At 37.5% G+C, this 15,219-nt stretch overlaps 1 protein-coding gene across 1 annotated transcript in view; it reads right to left on the reverse strand.

Annotated features, from left to right (window-relative positions):
- Positions 1–15,219, reverse strand: part of DNAH3 (dynein axonemal heavy chain 3) — a gene marked incomplete at both ends in the record, with an annotated part of 62,027 nt that overhangs the window by 490 nt on the left and 46,318 nt on the right. Inside the window, 14 exons of the mRNA XM_082490812.1 lie at positions 47–184; positions 650–854; positions 1,419–1,561; positions 3,008–3,175; positions 3,929–4,083; positions 5,145–5,261; positions 6,740–6,984; positions 7,314–7,539; positions 8,414–10,555; positions 11,465–11,663; positions 12,573–12,755; positions 13,691–13,907; positions 14,248–14,413; positions 14,517–15,183. Of these exons, the coding sequence (XP_082346938.1) occupies positions 47–184; positions 650–854; positions 1,419–1,561; positions 3,008–3,175; positions 3,929–4,083; positions 5,145–5,261; positions 6,740–6,984; positions 7,314–7,539; positions 8,414–10,555; positions 11,465–11,663; positions 12,573–12,755; positions 13,691–13,907; positions 14,248–14,413; positions 14,517–15,183 (4,971 nt within the window). The remainder of the gene's footprint in view (positions 1–46; positions 185–649; positions 855–1,418; positions 1,562–3,007; positions 3,176–3,928; positions 4,084–5,144; positions 5,262–6,739; positions 6,985–7,313; positions 7,540–8,413; positions 10,556–11,464; positions 11,664–12,572; positions 12,756–13,690; positions 13,908–14,247; positions 14,414–14,516; positions 15,184–15,219) is intronic.

The following is a 15,219-nucleotide window of genomic DNA, read 5'->3' on the forward strand; positions in this document are numbered from 1 at the left end:
GTTTCAAGCTGTTCAAGAAAAACAAAATTTCTCTGCATTTTCTTACCTCAAATTCAAATCCAATATGGTCAATTGGGATGGTGTATTTTCTGGCATAGTTTTGTAACACACCAGTCAAAAAAGACTGAGTGAAGAAGAATCCTGACAACCAAAAGACTGTGGGTGGCCCATTGATGACCCAATCCTGAATATGGAGAGAAAAAACACATGTAAGAAAAAAAAATACACTCCGTGGCTTCACTGTGCCATTTCAGCAGAAATGGGATGTCTTTCCAGATACACTCAAACAGCACAATGAGATCTCAATCTTGATGGGACCCTCTGGCTACTACCATTACTTCTATATTTTTTAGAGACAACAAATCACAGAAGTCAGTTATTCACGATGACAACAAAAATAATCATTCTGAAACAACCAGAACTCATTGCTACTGAGAAAGAAATTTCAGAAAGTAGCATAAGCATATTTTGGTAAATACAGGTACTAGCCAGCGAAAAAAAAAAAAGATGATTGACTTTGGACAGTTTTATCAATATACCCTCTTTTACAGTCTTGTAAACACCAGTCTCCTAACAGTAATGATTCATATTTTACCCATTCAGCTTTCAACTACCAGTCCTTAGATCTGTCAGTCTCAGTTTAGCATACCTGGAAGAAGACCAAACGACTGAGGAGATCGGACACATAACTTCCCAGTGGCTTCAGTGATGGATATGATTTGGCAGCCCACATTGATGGTACTTTTCCCATTAGCATGCTGTTGAAAACATCTTCAAGTTCAGACGACATCAACACTTGGCCTTTAATGGCTTTGCCTAAATTAATGAGGCTGCTCCGAACAACTTCAGTAAGCCTTCAGATAAAACAGAATATTTACTTCTTACTATCTGGCTAAAGACTTCTAAGTCCAACTTGAATAAAGTGTCGATCAAAGCTGGTAAATGTCCTGTTAGAAATTCCTTATCTCACCTGTAGTAATCAAAACTCTTAACTTTGGAAAAGCAAACAAAGAAAAAACACACACAGAGAAATGAAAGACAGTGAAAATGCCCATTCCAGACAAGGGAAATCAAGTGACAAGAGCTTTAAAGAGCGTAACACTAATTAACACAGTGTGCTGTGAATATTAGGACCTGGGTGACTTAAAAAGAATGAAGTAGGCTGCCCTACCTCAACACAATAAACTCAAATCTGATATAGGTTCGTTCTCTGAGAATATAGGTACTACTTCTATATTCAGGTAGCCAGTTGCAGCTTTTCAGGTCTTTTTAAAAGGCTCATCCAAAGCAGAATCTATCATGTCAAGAACAATGTATTGCAAAAGGCTTGTAACTGTTTAAGGCTTGTGAGTGGCTAGCACTGATGAACACAAGCATACTTCAGTATTAGTAAAACTACACAAAACATTGAGCCATACCTGTTAAATCGAATTAGTTCTTGCCTAAGAACAGTATTCATGGACTCTTCATAAAGTACTGGGTATGCCTTCATAACCTCTTTAATATCAAAGCCACTTGGTAATTTGGATAGGATGTCCTGCGCCAAATCTTCAACAGTTTCCTGAAATCGCAAGTTTGCTGTGAATGAGGAATTTCCCTTTTTTCACCTATTTTTATTCAATAAATTCCACAAAACACTATAGATTTCATTTTTTTTTCCCTGTATAACCACATAGGTATTTTAGTCCATTTTCCTAAGGAAGTAATGCTTACATGCTCTTACTGTTTGTGCATCATCCTGTCTGTCTCTGCATGTGCCTGCTTGCTCCTTTTTCCTTCTCAATGATTTTAAATTTGTTAGTAGTTTTGGTGTAATTTGCAAAAAGGTTTTAGGCAACTTCTAAGGAAACGGGCAGCAGGGCAGACAAGCATAATCCTACTACTGCCACAATGAAGGAAAAGACAAAGTATGCAGCATGGGGAAAATGATGGGAAGACCATATGAATACCCCAGTCATGACAGCAGCTTTACTTACAGCATATTAGACATCAGAGAATACAATCACTTGACAACCCCACAGGAAATGAGGCTCCACCGATTCTACTTTTCAAGAATCCACTTGTGTATGAAATATAGGATGTAAGATCTGAGGGGACTGTTAGGTCATTTATGTCTCAAAGGAGCGTGGAATTGGCCTGAGTAACCTGAGCTGCCAGGACAGGATGAAGTAAAGAAATTCCCAGCATCTTCACAACTGGCTCCCATGGAGGCGTAGATGACAGTGAGGTCCGTGTCCAAGTGATTCCATTCTGCCAAACTACCCCTTTCTTTGTGCCACACAAGTCACACACACAGTTACACATTTGGGACTGTACAAACTGAAGGAGCCAAAGGGAAGCAAACAATTGCATCTCAAAACCCAAGCATTCAATGAGTAATAACAGACTGGAAGTGCCATTATAGCACAGACTTCACCAGGAAGACAACTTTTGCCTCTAATGGGCTTATATTGCTTGCCTGATGGCTGAATGACTCGATATAATTTCCTGGCACTCTGGAGTCTGCCCCCTGGTAAGAATGGCAGGGATGGTCACACAACCACTGTTAAATGAAGTCAGGCCAGTGCATGACCCTCCATCATTGGAATTTGTAGACTGGAATTAAATGTCATATTTTAAAATTGGCTAGAGATGGATGTGATATGACATGCTTTATCAACTGTGATTGTTAACTGTGCTGTAACTAGAATTCATGACTGAAGTGAAGCACTTCACTGTTATATTAAAGCTTGCAATATGAAAGAAACATTCCTATTAAAAGTGCATGTTCTACTCAACCAGGTGGAGTTTTGTAGTATTAACCTATTTGAATTCAAAGTCATTAGGGTATCTTCCATCTTTAAAGGTTCTTCTATGCCAAATCTGTCTGCTACTTTACAGGGATGCTCAGATCTACTCCCAACGCCACAGTCATGTAATGAGAGGTGTTGGATTACTCTGAGACCTAGGACATGACAGGAAAGGGGGACCTTTCCAGACTGCAAGTTGATCTTTCTTCCCCAGTTACCTGAGGGGACTTCCCACCTCCCCCTGCTTCTCTAGGCAAAGTCAGAAGCACTCCACTGAAAAGCTGGTTAGTTTCCTGGTTATCCTTGGTGATGTCTGCATTTTCATGAAGTCCAAACACTTCAGGGTGTGTTGTAATTGGTAAACTTTGTAGGTATTCGATGTAAGACTGTAAAAGAAACATTTAGATACCAGTTCATAAATGATCAGTAAATCCAACTTAAACAGAACATTCCCATTTACAACCAAACACATAAGTTCCCAGTTAAATGCATCCAGGAATTTACTTACTCAGTCCACAGAGATAAATATACAAGCTTTGAATGGTTCAAAGACTCACTGGGAAGTTGTTCTTACCACCTTCATTTAAGTAGCAAGAGCAAGGAACACGCGTTAGAAATACACAAGGAACGTTGGTAGGAGTCACAGAAGAGGGTAGGATACTGTATGTATCACCCCTACAACTGCAGGCTACACAAACAGGTGGGATTTGAGCACATTTGTTATCCCTATGCAGCTGGTAGAAGGGAAAAAGGGGATGAAAACTGACTATATACCTGCCATTCCACCTCCTCATCCTGATCATTGTTTTCAAGGCAATAATGTTTGCAAGATGGTACAGAAGTACCCTGTAAATTCCTGAAGCCTGACTCCTATTGGCTTTCTAGAACTATACTGGAAACCTGCACAGGGGTGGCACTTTGCATCAACAAACCTCAGAATATTGGATGATCTACATCTCCATTGGGATGTGTTAGATACTAAGTACCAGATACATTTTTCATACATAAGATATATTCTGGCATGGCTTTGTGATCTATGTTTTATATTTTCTATTTGTTGTATTTGGCATATCAAAGTACAGTGTAGATAAGGTTTTTCCCAATAACTCAGAGAGAATTTACATCTCTTATCTTCTCACCTCATATGGACCATGTGGTGGTATATAGTAGTCATCTCCAGGTGCAAGCATATACTTGTCCTGCTCTATATCCTTGCTATAGACTATGGAAAGAAGGGACAGGAGAAGACGCCTGTCTTTATCATCTGTTACTCTACCTCCATAGTTACATTCCCCTGGGAAAGGACAAAGAAAACCAGGATGAAAAACTAAAAGTTAATGAACAAATAAAAATTGTTTTGCAATAATGTATAGCTCCATTAAGTTGAAGTTCTGAAGTTCCAGATCTTCAGTTTTTAGGCCCTATACTTCAATTGATTCAATGGAAATAAGGCACTTTAACACCTTTGGAACTATGGGCCAAGTTTGTGTGTCTTGATGATGAAAGGTTTAAGGAACACTATGAGCTGGTCTGAGAAACTACTACTCATGCCACAGTAAATAATCTCATGTTTTAAATGACAGCTGTTTTGCTCAAAATTCTCATTAGTAAGAGTTTTTAGAACTGTCAAAATCTGAACAGTGCTATATAGCTGATCTTTGTCTTGTTCCTTTCATGTAAACTTAACCTGAATATGTACATATACAGTAGAAAAGAACGGATAAAAGAACATATATGCAATGTCCATGTGCAGAAGGGTAACTAATGGGAAAGCAATGAGGGGAAGTTTACACTGATGTAAAGTACAGAAAAAAGCTAAAAGCTCACAGTTAATACTTTAATCCTGACTCCCAAAATTCTTTTTCACAAACCTAATCATAATATTAACAAAAATCAGGAATTATCTTCATAAGGTTGACAAAGGACGTGCCAAGAAGCAGCCACCTGATAAAGAGAACTGAATAGCCACAGCAACCAGGTTATTTACACAGGTCAACACCTCCTGCTTTAAACTCATGAGTATTATCACATCCTCTGGTAAACTGGCAATGCTTTCTGTGTCGAGATCATATTGATCAGTTAAAGTGAAACAGAGTCCATTGACGTTTTTACTTGACATATATGAAACAAAGTCCAGGAAGTTTGCTGGACCATTAGTAATTCTTGTAGCTATATATGAGCCAAGAGAGCAATGACATCTGAGGGTCTGGGATCCAACTTGTCTGCATATGGAAGGCCAAGAAAGTAAACCTGAATGGAATCCACTCAATTTGTCAAGAACTCATCAGTTTATCGCTGTACCACCTGAAAGTGCGTAGCAGAGTCAACACATGTTAGAGGGTTCAATGCCTGTACCTGTTAGGTATGTCAGAGCTTCAAATGGGATTTCTTCATATGCATTCAGAAACATCTGGATCTGTTGCATACTGATTCGGAGGTCAGATTCGTTGAACTCATACGGAATATTCCAACCTGCTCGATTCAGAAAAGATATACAGGGCAATGGTGCACTGTACTGATAACCATGCTCAGGAAATGATGGTATTGGTACTATACCCTTACTACAGAGCCAAAGATAACAGCTGCCAAACAGTACCTAGACGAAGCCCTGGAATCTACCAGGCTGTTTATTGCACAAGGGAGAACATGACTCCATAATAATATTGTCTCCTAAGGCACTATTACCATCATTCTCTATAATTAAAACATAAGCACAGGCATTTTGGTATCACACGTTCCTGAAAAATTGTATTTTACCTGAAGTAGAACACAGACCTGCTCTGTACTTTCAGCTGATCTGTTGCTGTCTGGAGACAATGAGAATGGGAGTTTTAATTCGTGGATTGATTTTAATTTTTAATCAATCTGCCCATCTATTAATGCTGTTTGTATATGACATTCAGAGTAACAGTACCAGAAAAAAAAAACAAACAAAAACCTACACAGAAGCATACTCCAAATAAGAGAATCCTTCAGAAAACCTGTACTCCTAGTGCAAACCGAAAATTAGGACTGTTGCTGAAACTACCTTTCTTCCCCCAGACAGCTGGTCACAATAAACAGTAGAAGTTGCTTTTGAAAATTATCTTTGTCGCTTATAAAAATTGTATTTTTACTTTCACACAAAAAATTAGTATCTTCATACTGGCAGTCTAGTGTTTATCTAAATAGCTGCCTATTAAAATAAGGACAGCGTTTTTCAGTCAAAAATAAACATTTCATAACAGTAACCTGTTATGACAAAGACAGACTCAGTCAGAATGGCAGGCTGAGAATTTCATGTACACTAGTGGCAAGTATAAGCTTTATATAGTTATAAAAACAGAATCTGTGATTCCATACATGTCTACATTTTATGATTCCATACATGTCTACATTTTATGTAGAATTTTTATATAGTTTTCTAAATATTTCAAGATTATAGAAAAAGCTGAGACACAGATCATACTAATATATATCTTTTCAGTACTGTGTTATGAACACATTACAGCTACATAAATTTGTTTCACACCAAGTAAACATATGCACTAGCTTTGATAAAAATGAAGTATACACATAAATAGCAAAATCAGAATGGAAGACACATCCTTAACTATGAAAATTTAAAATGGAACTGGATATGATGGTTAGTCAGTAAGAACTACAGAAACAAATTAATAATTTAGTAAGCTATAATTTAACATAACTACAGTATAATATATTTACTTGGAAAACTGGTACTTTCTAGTCCTCCCCCAGGGTTATACTTGCAGTAGCTTCAAGAGTAGCTTTGCCTGAATAAGAATCTCTGCAAATAACAGCTTTTAAACTTTATTAAATTCTGTGCAATACAGATTGCACTCTTGTAATACTGCTAACAGCAATACTGCCTTTTTACAAAGAAGCTCCAATAATGCATTTCAAAACTATTCATCTTTTTGAAACAACCTGCAAAATAATCAAAACCTTACCCAGTGGGCCAAAGTTTCTCCTTTCTTGTACAATAGCATGAAAAAAGCAAAGGCCGAACAGCAGTTTTTGCCACATTTCTGGCTTTTGGCAACTGCTAAAGAACACAGGATCGGAGATGGGGTCATTAAGATATGATCGAAGAAGGTTCGCTCTAACTCCTTTTGGGGGTTCATTCGTCATTTTGATGCCATTCTGGAGGATACTAACAGGAAACTTTTCTGATGGATAACTAGTTAACCACAACCTGAAAATAATTTTAAAAAGCACATTATCAAAAAATCATCAGTATTGATAAATCTTCAGTATTGATCTGCAGAAGACTAAGTTTTATTACCTGCTTAACTATAATCATAACATCTAAATTTGTTCTAAAGTGCAGGCATAAAGTAGATTATATTGGACAGGTAGAAAAGATGACATCCTAATTAGGTATCTTTATTTTATCACCGCACATAAACGATATGAATGTTATACTTAGTTGTTCACACAAAAGAAGTTTCATTTCTTTTTCCTAGTGTCTTCAGGAAACAAGAAATACTCCCATTAAAAAGAACAAAATATTAAAACACCTACCTGAATTTATCATTGGTATTCTCAGGGATTATAACTTCCTCGCAGATTTTTTCCAAAGCCGGCATCCAGCTAGTTGCAAGATGGCAGTTTTGTAACACTACCCAGGTTCCATCAGTAATGGCCTGATATATCATTTTTGCTGCTATTGGGCCCTGGCCCTGTCCAAGTGAAATCGTTTGAATGCTTGTGCCTCCCATGCCAACATCATCAGCAAATTTTAGCAAACCTATGATGGCAAGTTTCACACATGTAAAAAAAGACAAAGTCTATTAGAAAGTAGATCAATGTTATATTCATCTTTTTTATAATGTAAAAAGTAATTAAAGGGGCAAAAGTCAACAAATATTTCACTGAATTGAAAAAAACACCACCACCTCAACAAATCAGAAGTAGTATCAAATGCTGTATCAGTCACTGTGTTTCTGAGGCATACGCTAAAATTTAGGTGTATAAAGTTAATGCTAAAAGAAAAAAAAAACAAACCCAACAATACTAGCCAGGTTAAATGCCTGTCCTTTCCTTTAGCCCTGAGTGCTCAGTTCCAGCCTGCACTACAGCTCTCTCCTCTTTCTGTTGCATGGGTACAATTGTTTACAGGGTTTGAGCTGTAAATTGGATCTTTAGATCTGGTTAAAAATAACCCTCCAGCTTTGCCATCCAAACCAGTACCTCCTGGAAATGCATCCTTACGGTATGCTCCATATTAGAATTCTTTTGGCAGAAAAACAGGTTTAAAAATAATCTGGGTGGTTATTTTTTAAAGGACATTTAACAGATGTGTTTTTAAGTGTGGTCATATACAACCATTTAATTAGTAACTGAGAGGGAGGAAATTTTCTGTAGGAGGGGTTGTAACAAAGACTGGGGCAAGTCCCAAACACCCACTGAAAGAATTGTAACGGAAGCATAAATTATAAACTGGTCTGGATGTTACAAGCTGTTAGATCCCTAAATTGCTGCTCAAAGACCTAGACATTTCATCACCACTACATTCATTCCACCCTCTAGCTATTATATGAAGGAGCCTATACTATTATGAGTTTAGTCACACTTAGTGACATTTAACCAGCTATAAAAAGATCTTTTAATACCAATCCCACCTGCCATAGGATCAGCACCTGGTGATAATACAAAAATCAAAGGGGCACAACAATTTGAATCACTGTAACTTCTTCCAAGATCAAAAGTAGGTGGTTCAATAAATGTTATTCCCATATTTTCCACAATGAATTCCTGCACTGCCGGAATAATTTTGTCAGGTCTCAAACATCTGAGAATAACCATGCGATCTAACCCCATCAGTGTACTCCACACATCTGGGAAGGCTTCTTCATGGGGTCTTACAGAGTCATATATTAACTTCCACTTTGAAAAGTTCTCTTTTACATGTTCCATTAGTCCGTGGAGGTTCGTCAGACTAGATGCACGTACGAGCTCAGCCCATGATTTGTCGGATAACCAATCTGGAGCTGGATTGGGGTGAGGATTATCAAGAGCAACACCTCCTGTCAGTAGAAAACGCCAAACCTCATCATCTATTTGGTCTTTTCCCTTCATAATGCCTACTGTCAGAAGGAAGGAGAATAACAGCTTATCCTTTTCAAACAGTGAACGACAGACATTATTATAGATGCTTATTGTGAAATGTTCAGTTATATTTTTAATTCTCTCTTCTAGATCTTCACTCTTTTTGCTTTTAGCAATAGATTGGACATACAAGTTAATGAACCAAATCAATGAATACTGGTACATAGGTTCAATGTTTTCCAGATCAGAGATGCAGAAGAAGACAACAGCTGAATGAATAGCAACTGGCTTATACCCCATTCGAGTAGAATCTATTTGCATCTCAGTTACAGAGGCAATTTTTTGCTTTTCAGAGATTTCTTCAGATAACTCTTTGGATGAAGACAAAATATTAATTGCTGTTTCATCTTCTAAGATGTTTCCTTCTGATTTGGAAAGGATCTCTAAGATTTTATCTTCTATTTCCTTTAGTTGTTTCTTGTTGGCTGCGCTTTCTATGATCAGTTTATTTTTCTTTTCTTCTAGCTCAGGCTTTTCCTCTGCAGCTACAATTCCAAGAAGCTGATCCTGAAGACCCAAAGGTGTAATCATGAAGTTGAGTAGACAAACTTTCACAGCCACTTCAGGAAGATAATGAGGATTTCTTAAGCGTGTTGTTATGTAAAACCTGAAATCTCTTGAATATTCAATTACATTTTCCCCTAATTTCATGTATTCTACTCCTTGTTGCTTGAATGTTAACTTTAACAAAATGGGTTCTATGAAAGCATCTACTTCTTCACCAATATTTTCTAGCAAGACTGGTGTTCCAAGCTGAATAGCATTTTCTAATGTCCTCACATAATTTGTGTCAGATAATTTGATAACTGACAGCCTGTTAGTTTTCTCCATATTTTTTACCCACTTGTTAGCTTGCCTTTGAGGATCTATCATTAAAGGCCATCTTCTTGAGTTAGAAACAATTATGCCATTGTCGATGGAAAAAGAATCGATTGGCAGTCCAGCAATCTGCCATGCATGGATTTTGACTGGATCCCCTAATGTATTACTTAAGCTAAAATCACTGGAGCATGGTATGTTCTTTTCATTGCAGAGGACCTGCCATTGCTTTTGACATTTTAGGCGGTAATCTACAGTAAAGGCTCCCAAATAAGCCACAGTTCCTGATGATAACAACACATCTCCTATAAGGTCTATGTACTGGATTCCTAATAATCGAGCAGCTTCTGTCCACCTTTCTTTCTCTCCACCAAGACCACTGATTAGCTGTTCAGCTCTCACAAGCTTTTGTGAACAGAGTTCAATATTACTTTCTAATTCTCTCTTCCGGTCATTCATGTTGTCAAACTCATCATTCAAAGCTTGGAGACGATCAACTACCTCCTTAAGTTCTGCTTGTTTTGTTTTTAGCTTCTGCATTTGAATGTCCAGTACTCCTTCTGCAGCTCTCAGTCGTTCACGCTTTGGGGCAACCAATTTTGCAACACGGTCATATACCTCCATGGCTCGCACCCACTTGCATAGTCCTTCACAGGCAGATGAGACATTTTTTATGACAGCTGGCTGAAAATCTGGATGATCAATAAACCTCTCTCTAATTCTCTTCATTATAGTGGGAGGAATATTATCCTTGTCGTACATCTTTAAGCTCTCAAGGAATTTCAGATCTCCGAGAATTTTTCTAGATGGCCCCCAGTAGTCTTCTACCATTTTACCTACATTGCAAATAATACAAAAATAAGGCTTAGAACATGCATGTTCAAACTGAGAAAATACTTGAAACATAATATGAAGAACTAACACCAATGATTTTGCAACAGAATTTTACTGTGCAACCACTGTTAACTAGTTTGGGAAACTAAATACTTAAAGAAATTCAGACAGGAACTTCAGCATCACTAACCTATATTGTATTTATTAATTAGATATTAATTTTAAATCAGCCAAGCAAAATAAGAGGAACAAATTACTATATAGTCTTCCGTAGCATAATTTATTAGATAAATCAGAAACTATGTGAAAGCATTCCTTCCTAATCTAGGTAACAGTTTTGGATGAAAGACATTAATAGAATTCTTATTTTCAATTATGAAGAGTTGAACTGTGGGGGCATAAGGTAGAAGAAAAGTGAAAGAAAAAGGTCTCTTTCCTTTCCTACCTCACAAATCCTGTGCAATCCCACAACAACATAACTCACACAGAAAGAGCTTGTAAGAGTAATCACCTATGGCAGGGGTACAGCTAGAATTCCGTCTCCCAGTGTAACTGATAAAGTTTGGTAGCAGGGATTAGAGGGGAAAATACAGGTAAATGGTGCACAGCACATTTCCAGCTCCCTGAATTCCTCAAGGCAATGCAAATCTCAAGATTGGGTCAAAGCAAGTTGAAGAGTTGTGCTGGTGACTGGGATCGTATTTACAAAGCTTGTACAACAGTGTCAAGCAAGCGCAATATGTTACAATGGCAAAAGCAACTCTTAGCTATTCAGTGTAGTTATAAGTCATTGCTAGCAAAATGCACTTTTAGTGCACATGGCTCCATTCACGCCAGAAGCACTCCACTAGTACAACACAGCAGTACCCCAAGCATTCTTTGGGCAGGGATAACAAATACCGCATCATTACCACTGCCACTTGGATCGGGCTTTCTCTCTGGTTTAGTTCCCTTCATGACACAGATACTCTCCATGACTAGCTTAACAGGACCAGGTGGATTCTGCATGGATTTCACAAGAGAGATGTCTGAAGGATTCAGGGTATCAAGAGCTGCAAGTGCTGCCTCCAAAGCTGGCATGGCCTCAGCAAGGTCTCCTTCACATTCGTCCTGTTAAGACATTGAGTAGAAGCCAGTAAACTTCCATAAAATGCCAGGCCTGCAACCTCATCACCCCATTCCACCACAGCCTCAGAGAATCTTCTCTGCTTAGAAGGACCTAATAAAAAGATTCTTCACAACATTGTCTTTCTTGTAGAGAAAACTACTTCCACAATTTGTCTAAGCGTTTCAAAGAGGGAAGGTTTGTAGAGAAATTAGTTAACTTCCATAAGCTGAACTGATAGCTGAGAAAGCCAGACAAGCTTTCAAGATCAAAGTCTCTCTGGTCTGACAAGGAGAATTAAAATACAGGTTAGGTACAGTTGTTCTTAGTTAAATCTTACAGTGCTGATCAGGTAAAAATATATACTGTGTAGCTTAAATTCTTAATCATGTACTTGGATCTATCTATCTATCTAATTATCTATCTTATCTATTGCTGACATTTCCAACTAGTTACCAAAAAAAAATATTGAGGAATCCTGCAGCTTCCCACGGGAAACTGTGCTACAGATGTCTGGTTATGGCAATATCTTTTAGGTTACGCTTAATAGGGCTCCATGCAGTGCTATGCCAGATTACCTCAGCTAACTCTCAATGAACTGTCTTTGGGCCTGGAAACAGTATAACCTCATTACTCAATCTGTTGAGAAGGAGACTATATTAGTACAGAAATAAGAGCTATACAGCTTTTGGGATGTCAACTAGAAAGGGAAGCTTTGCAGTACTGTGAGATACAGTCATACTCCAAACAGCCAAAATTTACCTTTTCTGTATTAGGAACATCTGATTTATCATCTCTTGTATTTTTTTTAATTTAAGAGCTTGCATCATACCATTAACACATCATCACAACTCCCATTTACTTGGAAAGACTTGAAACCCATCCTGTTCCAGGCTTGAGCGCTTGTACACTACCTTAATAGCTTTAGCAACAGCTGCTGCTTCATTAGCCTCTTTTTCATCTGCTGACACTAGTTTCTTCTTTGCATCTACTTCAGTTGTTTCCTTTTCAATCTGGATCATCATTTTTTCTGTTTCTGCAGAAGTTCGAATCAGTTCAGGCTGAAGGGCAGTCAGTTCTTTCTGCATCTCTGCAACCTGATGAACATAATGGAAAATCAAGAAAAAATTTCTGTAAACATTGCATGCATTTCACGTCTTGATGTTTTAGGAAGAAAGATCAGAAGACATTATATTAATACAATCTAAAAAGGAACATTTAATCTAAATAATTATTAAAATAGTTCTCCAGCCTATTGTTACCACGAGCTGTTTTATTTAACTAATAGATGTTTAAAAGGATTTTTTTTTATCATCCATGCAATCCACTTGCTTTTTTATGATCTCAATAATGAGAAATAAATTGATTAATTGTAATTGTTTCCTCACAGTCAGTTTCAGTTTATGGAACCCTAAGTAATCCTTTATTGCAAAGCTGGAAAGCAAAATCCAAAAGAAACTTGGAAGGAAACACAGAATTAGTGATAGCAACAGCTGCAAATTGGATGTTCTTCATCCAGCGAGTATCTGGAAGCCTCTTTACTTTGCACCTTGGAAAGATCAATCCCTGGATCACATGGGTTAAAAAAAAGGACTATTTACCGGGAACCCGATCAATTTCCTACTGGGAATCTACTCAGGCATTAATGTCTGTTATTGTCTTACAACAGGGTAATAGGTACTAGGATGCTGAGGCATGGATTCTCCATACAAGGTTTTGAAAAAATAATGAAATATGTAAGGTTTATGTATGTTATGTATGTTATTATGTAACATTTAATAAGTAGCATCAATTTCATTTAGCTTTCTATTACGTGCTATAATCCAAACTTAAATACCGCAATTTCTTAAAATGACTAAGCAGTAATCTAACTTTTCCTGCTGGTTTTCTATAGAAAATTATCAATAGCATCATGAATATAGCAAAGAGGGAATTCATAAAGTTGTACTTTTGTAAGTTTTAATCAACTCATAGAGACCCCATACTAAAGTATGCATACGGCACATATTCAGTGTTTTCATCTGAAACTTACTTGTGAGGATGCGAAATCAAGTTTTTGAAGTCCCGTAAGATAACGAGTTCTCATCATGTCAACTTCTTGCCTTTTGCTATTCAGCAGAGTCTTAAAGGTAAGAATCAATTCTAGGTATGAAGTTGGTGTTACATAGTTGTGTCTTCGCAGCGTAGTGTAATAGCTGACAGAGAGCTCTCTCACACTTTCTTGGAAATATTTGCACATTGACACAACCCTAGAGAAAATTTTTCCACATTACTATGAAAATACAATCTGTCTTTATGTTAATTATGAGGAAATTACTCTAAGCTTATGAAATTATATTAGTGTTAGTGAAGGCAGAATTGTTTTATCCCCATTATAAGAAATATTTTAGACTCCTTTTGAAGAATGGCTTGATTTTCAGAACATCAGATACATATATCTAGGTATCTTTGACTTGCACTGAAATCCCAGAGTTGGCTTAGCTTTGTCCATTTACAAGGACAGTTTCCTGATCAAGTATGTTGGGGGCGTGAGACGGGGGCGGGGAACGAACATGTGTTTCATATGTTTCTTGACAGATAAACTCATACTCTTTTCTAATGTCATCTTTGAGTTCAACATCCTCTAAAAACTTGTTAGCAACCATTTCCAAAGCATCTGTCGGCCAGGTTTGGAACCAATCAATGGTGCAGCAGTTTATCAGTGAAGGGAACATCCGTAACCGATTCCGAAATGCATCTCCAATAGGACTCATGGCTGGAAAAAAAAATAATGTTACGATTGTTACCTAAGATTGTTTGCAGTTAGGAAGCAGAAAAAACTAAGCCTAAGAAAAAACATTCTAAGAAATGATACAGACCTAAGACAATATGCAAATTTTTCTTCACCCTTTCAATAAAGAAATTGTACATAGCAAGGGGAGTGGCGTCAATTTTTCTGTTCTCCATCCTTGCTGCACCTTGCATTTTCTCAACAATGTCAGCTTTCTCATCTGTTGCAAAGATATTAGGCACATCACCGGTATTTAAAAGCATGTTGATATCTTCTACAAATGCTTCATCCTTTATTTGGTTATCACAGAACAAAAAGGACACATTCTTGTTACCAACACCTGCTTTCAGCATGACTCCTTTAACATCTTCTTTCCATTCACTGATGCCATAGGATTTCGTAATTTCAATTTGAAAGAGTTCAAAGGTATTCATGTAGGTGGCTAGCTTGGTAGCACTTTGTCGACCACTCCCGCCAACCCCCACCAGCAACAGATGTCCATTATCCTGTTTCAATACCCTGCATATTCTTGAGATGTGCTCAATAGCAAACTTGAACATGACTAAAGACATCGGTGCTTTGCTGATGTTGTTGTATTCCTCAAGGTAGTATTCCATCACAGCTGTCAGTTGCTTTAAGTCTGTGATTTCATCATATACTTTTACATTACTGTCCGGCTTCAAATAGTCTCCAAAGAACAGGCTGCGAATATCATCATCAGAGATTTGTCCAGTAGGTGAGAGATGACTCAGTACCTAGGGAAAAGACAAGAATCAACAGCTAATTCAAAC

Source organism: Vanellus vanellus (genome assembly GCF_965231255.1).
Source record: "Vanellus vanellus genome assembly, chromosome: 14".
Taxonomy (NCBI): Eukaryota; Metazoa; Chordata; class Aves; order Charadriiformes; family Charadriidae; genus Vanellus; species Vanellus vanellus.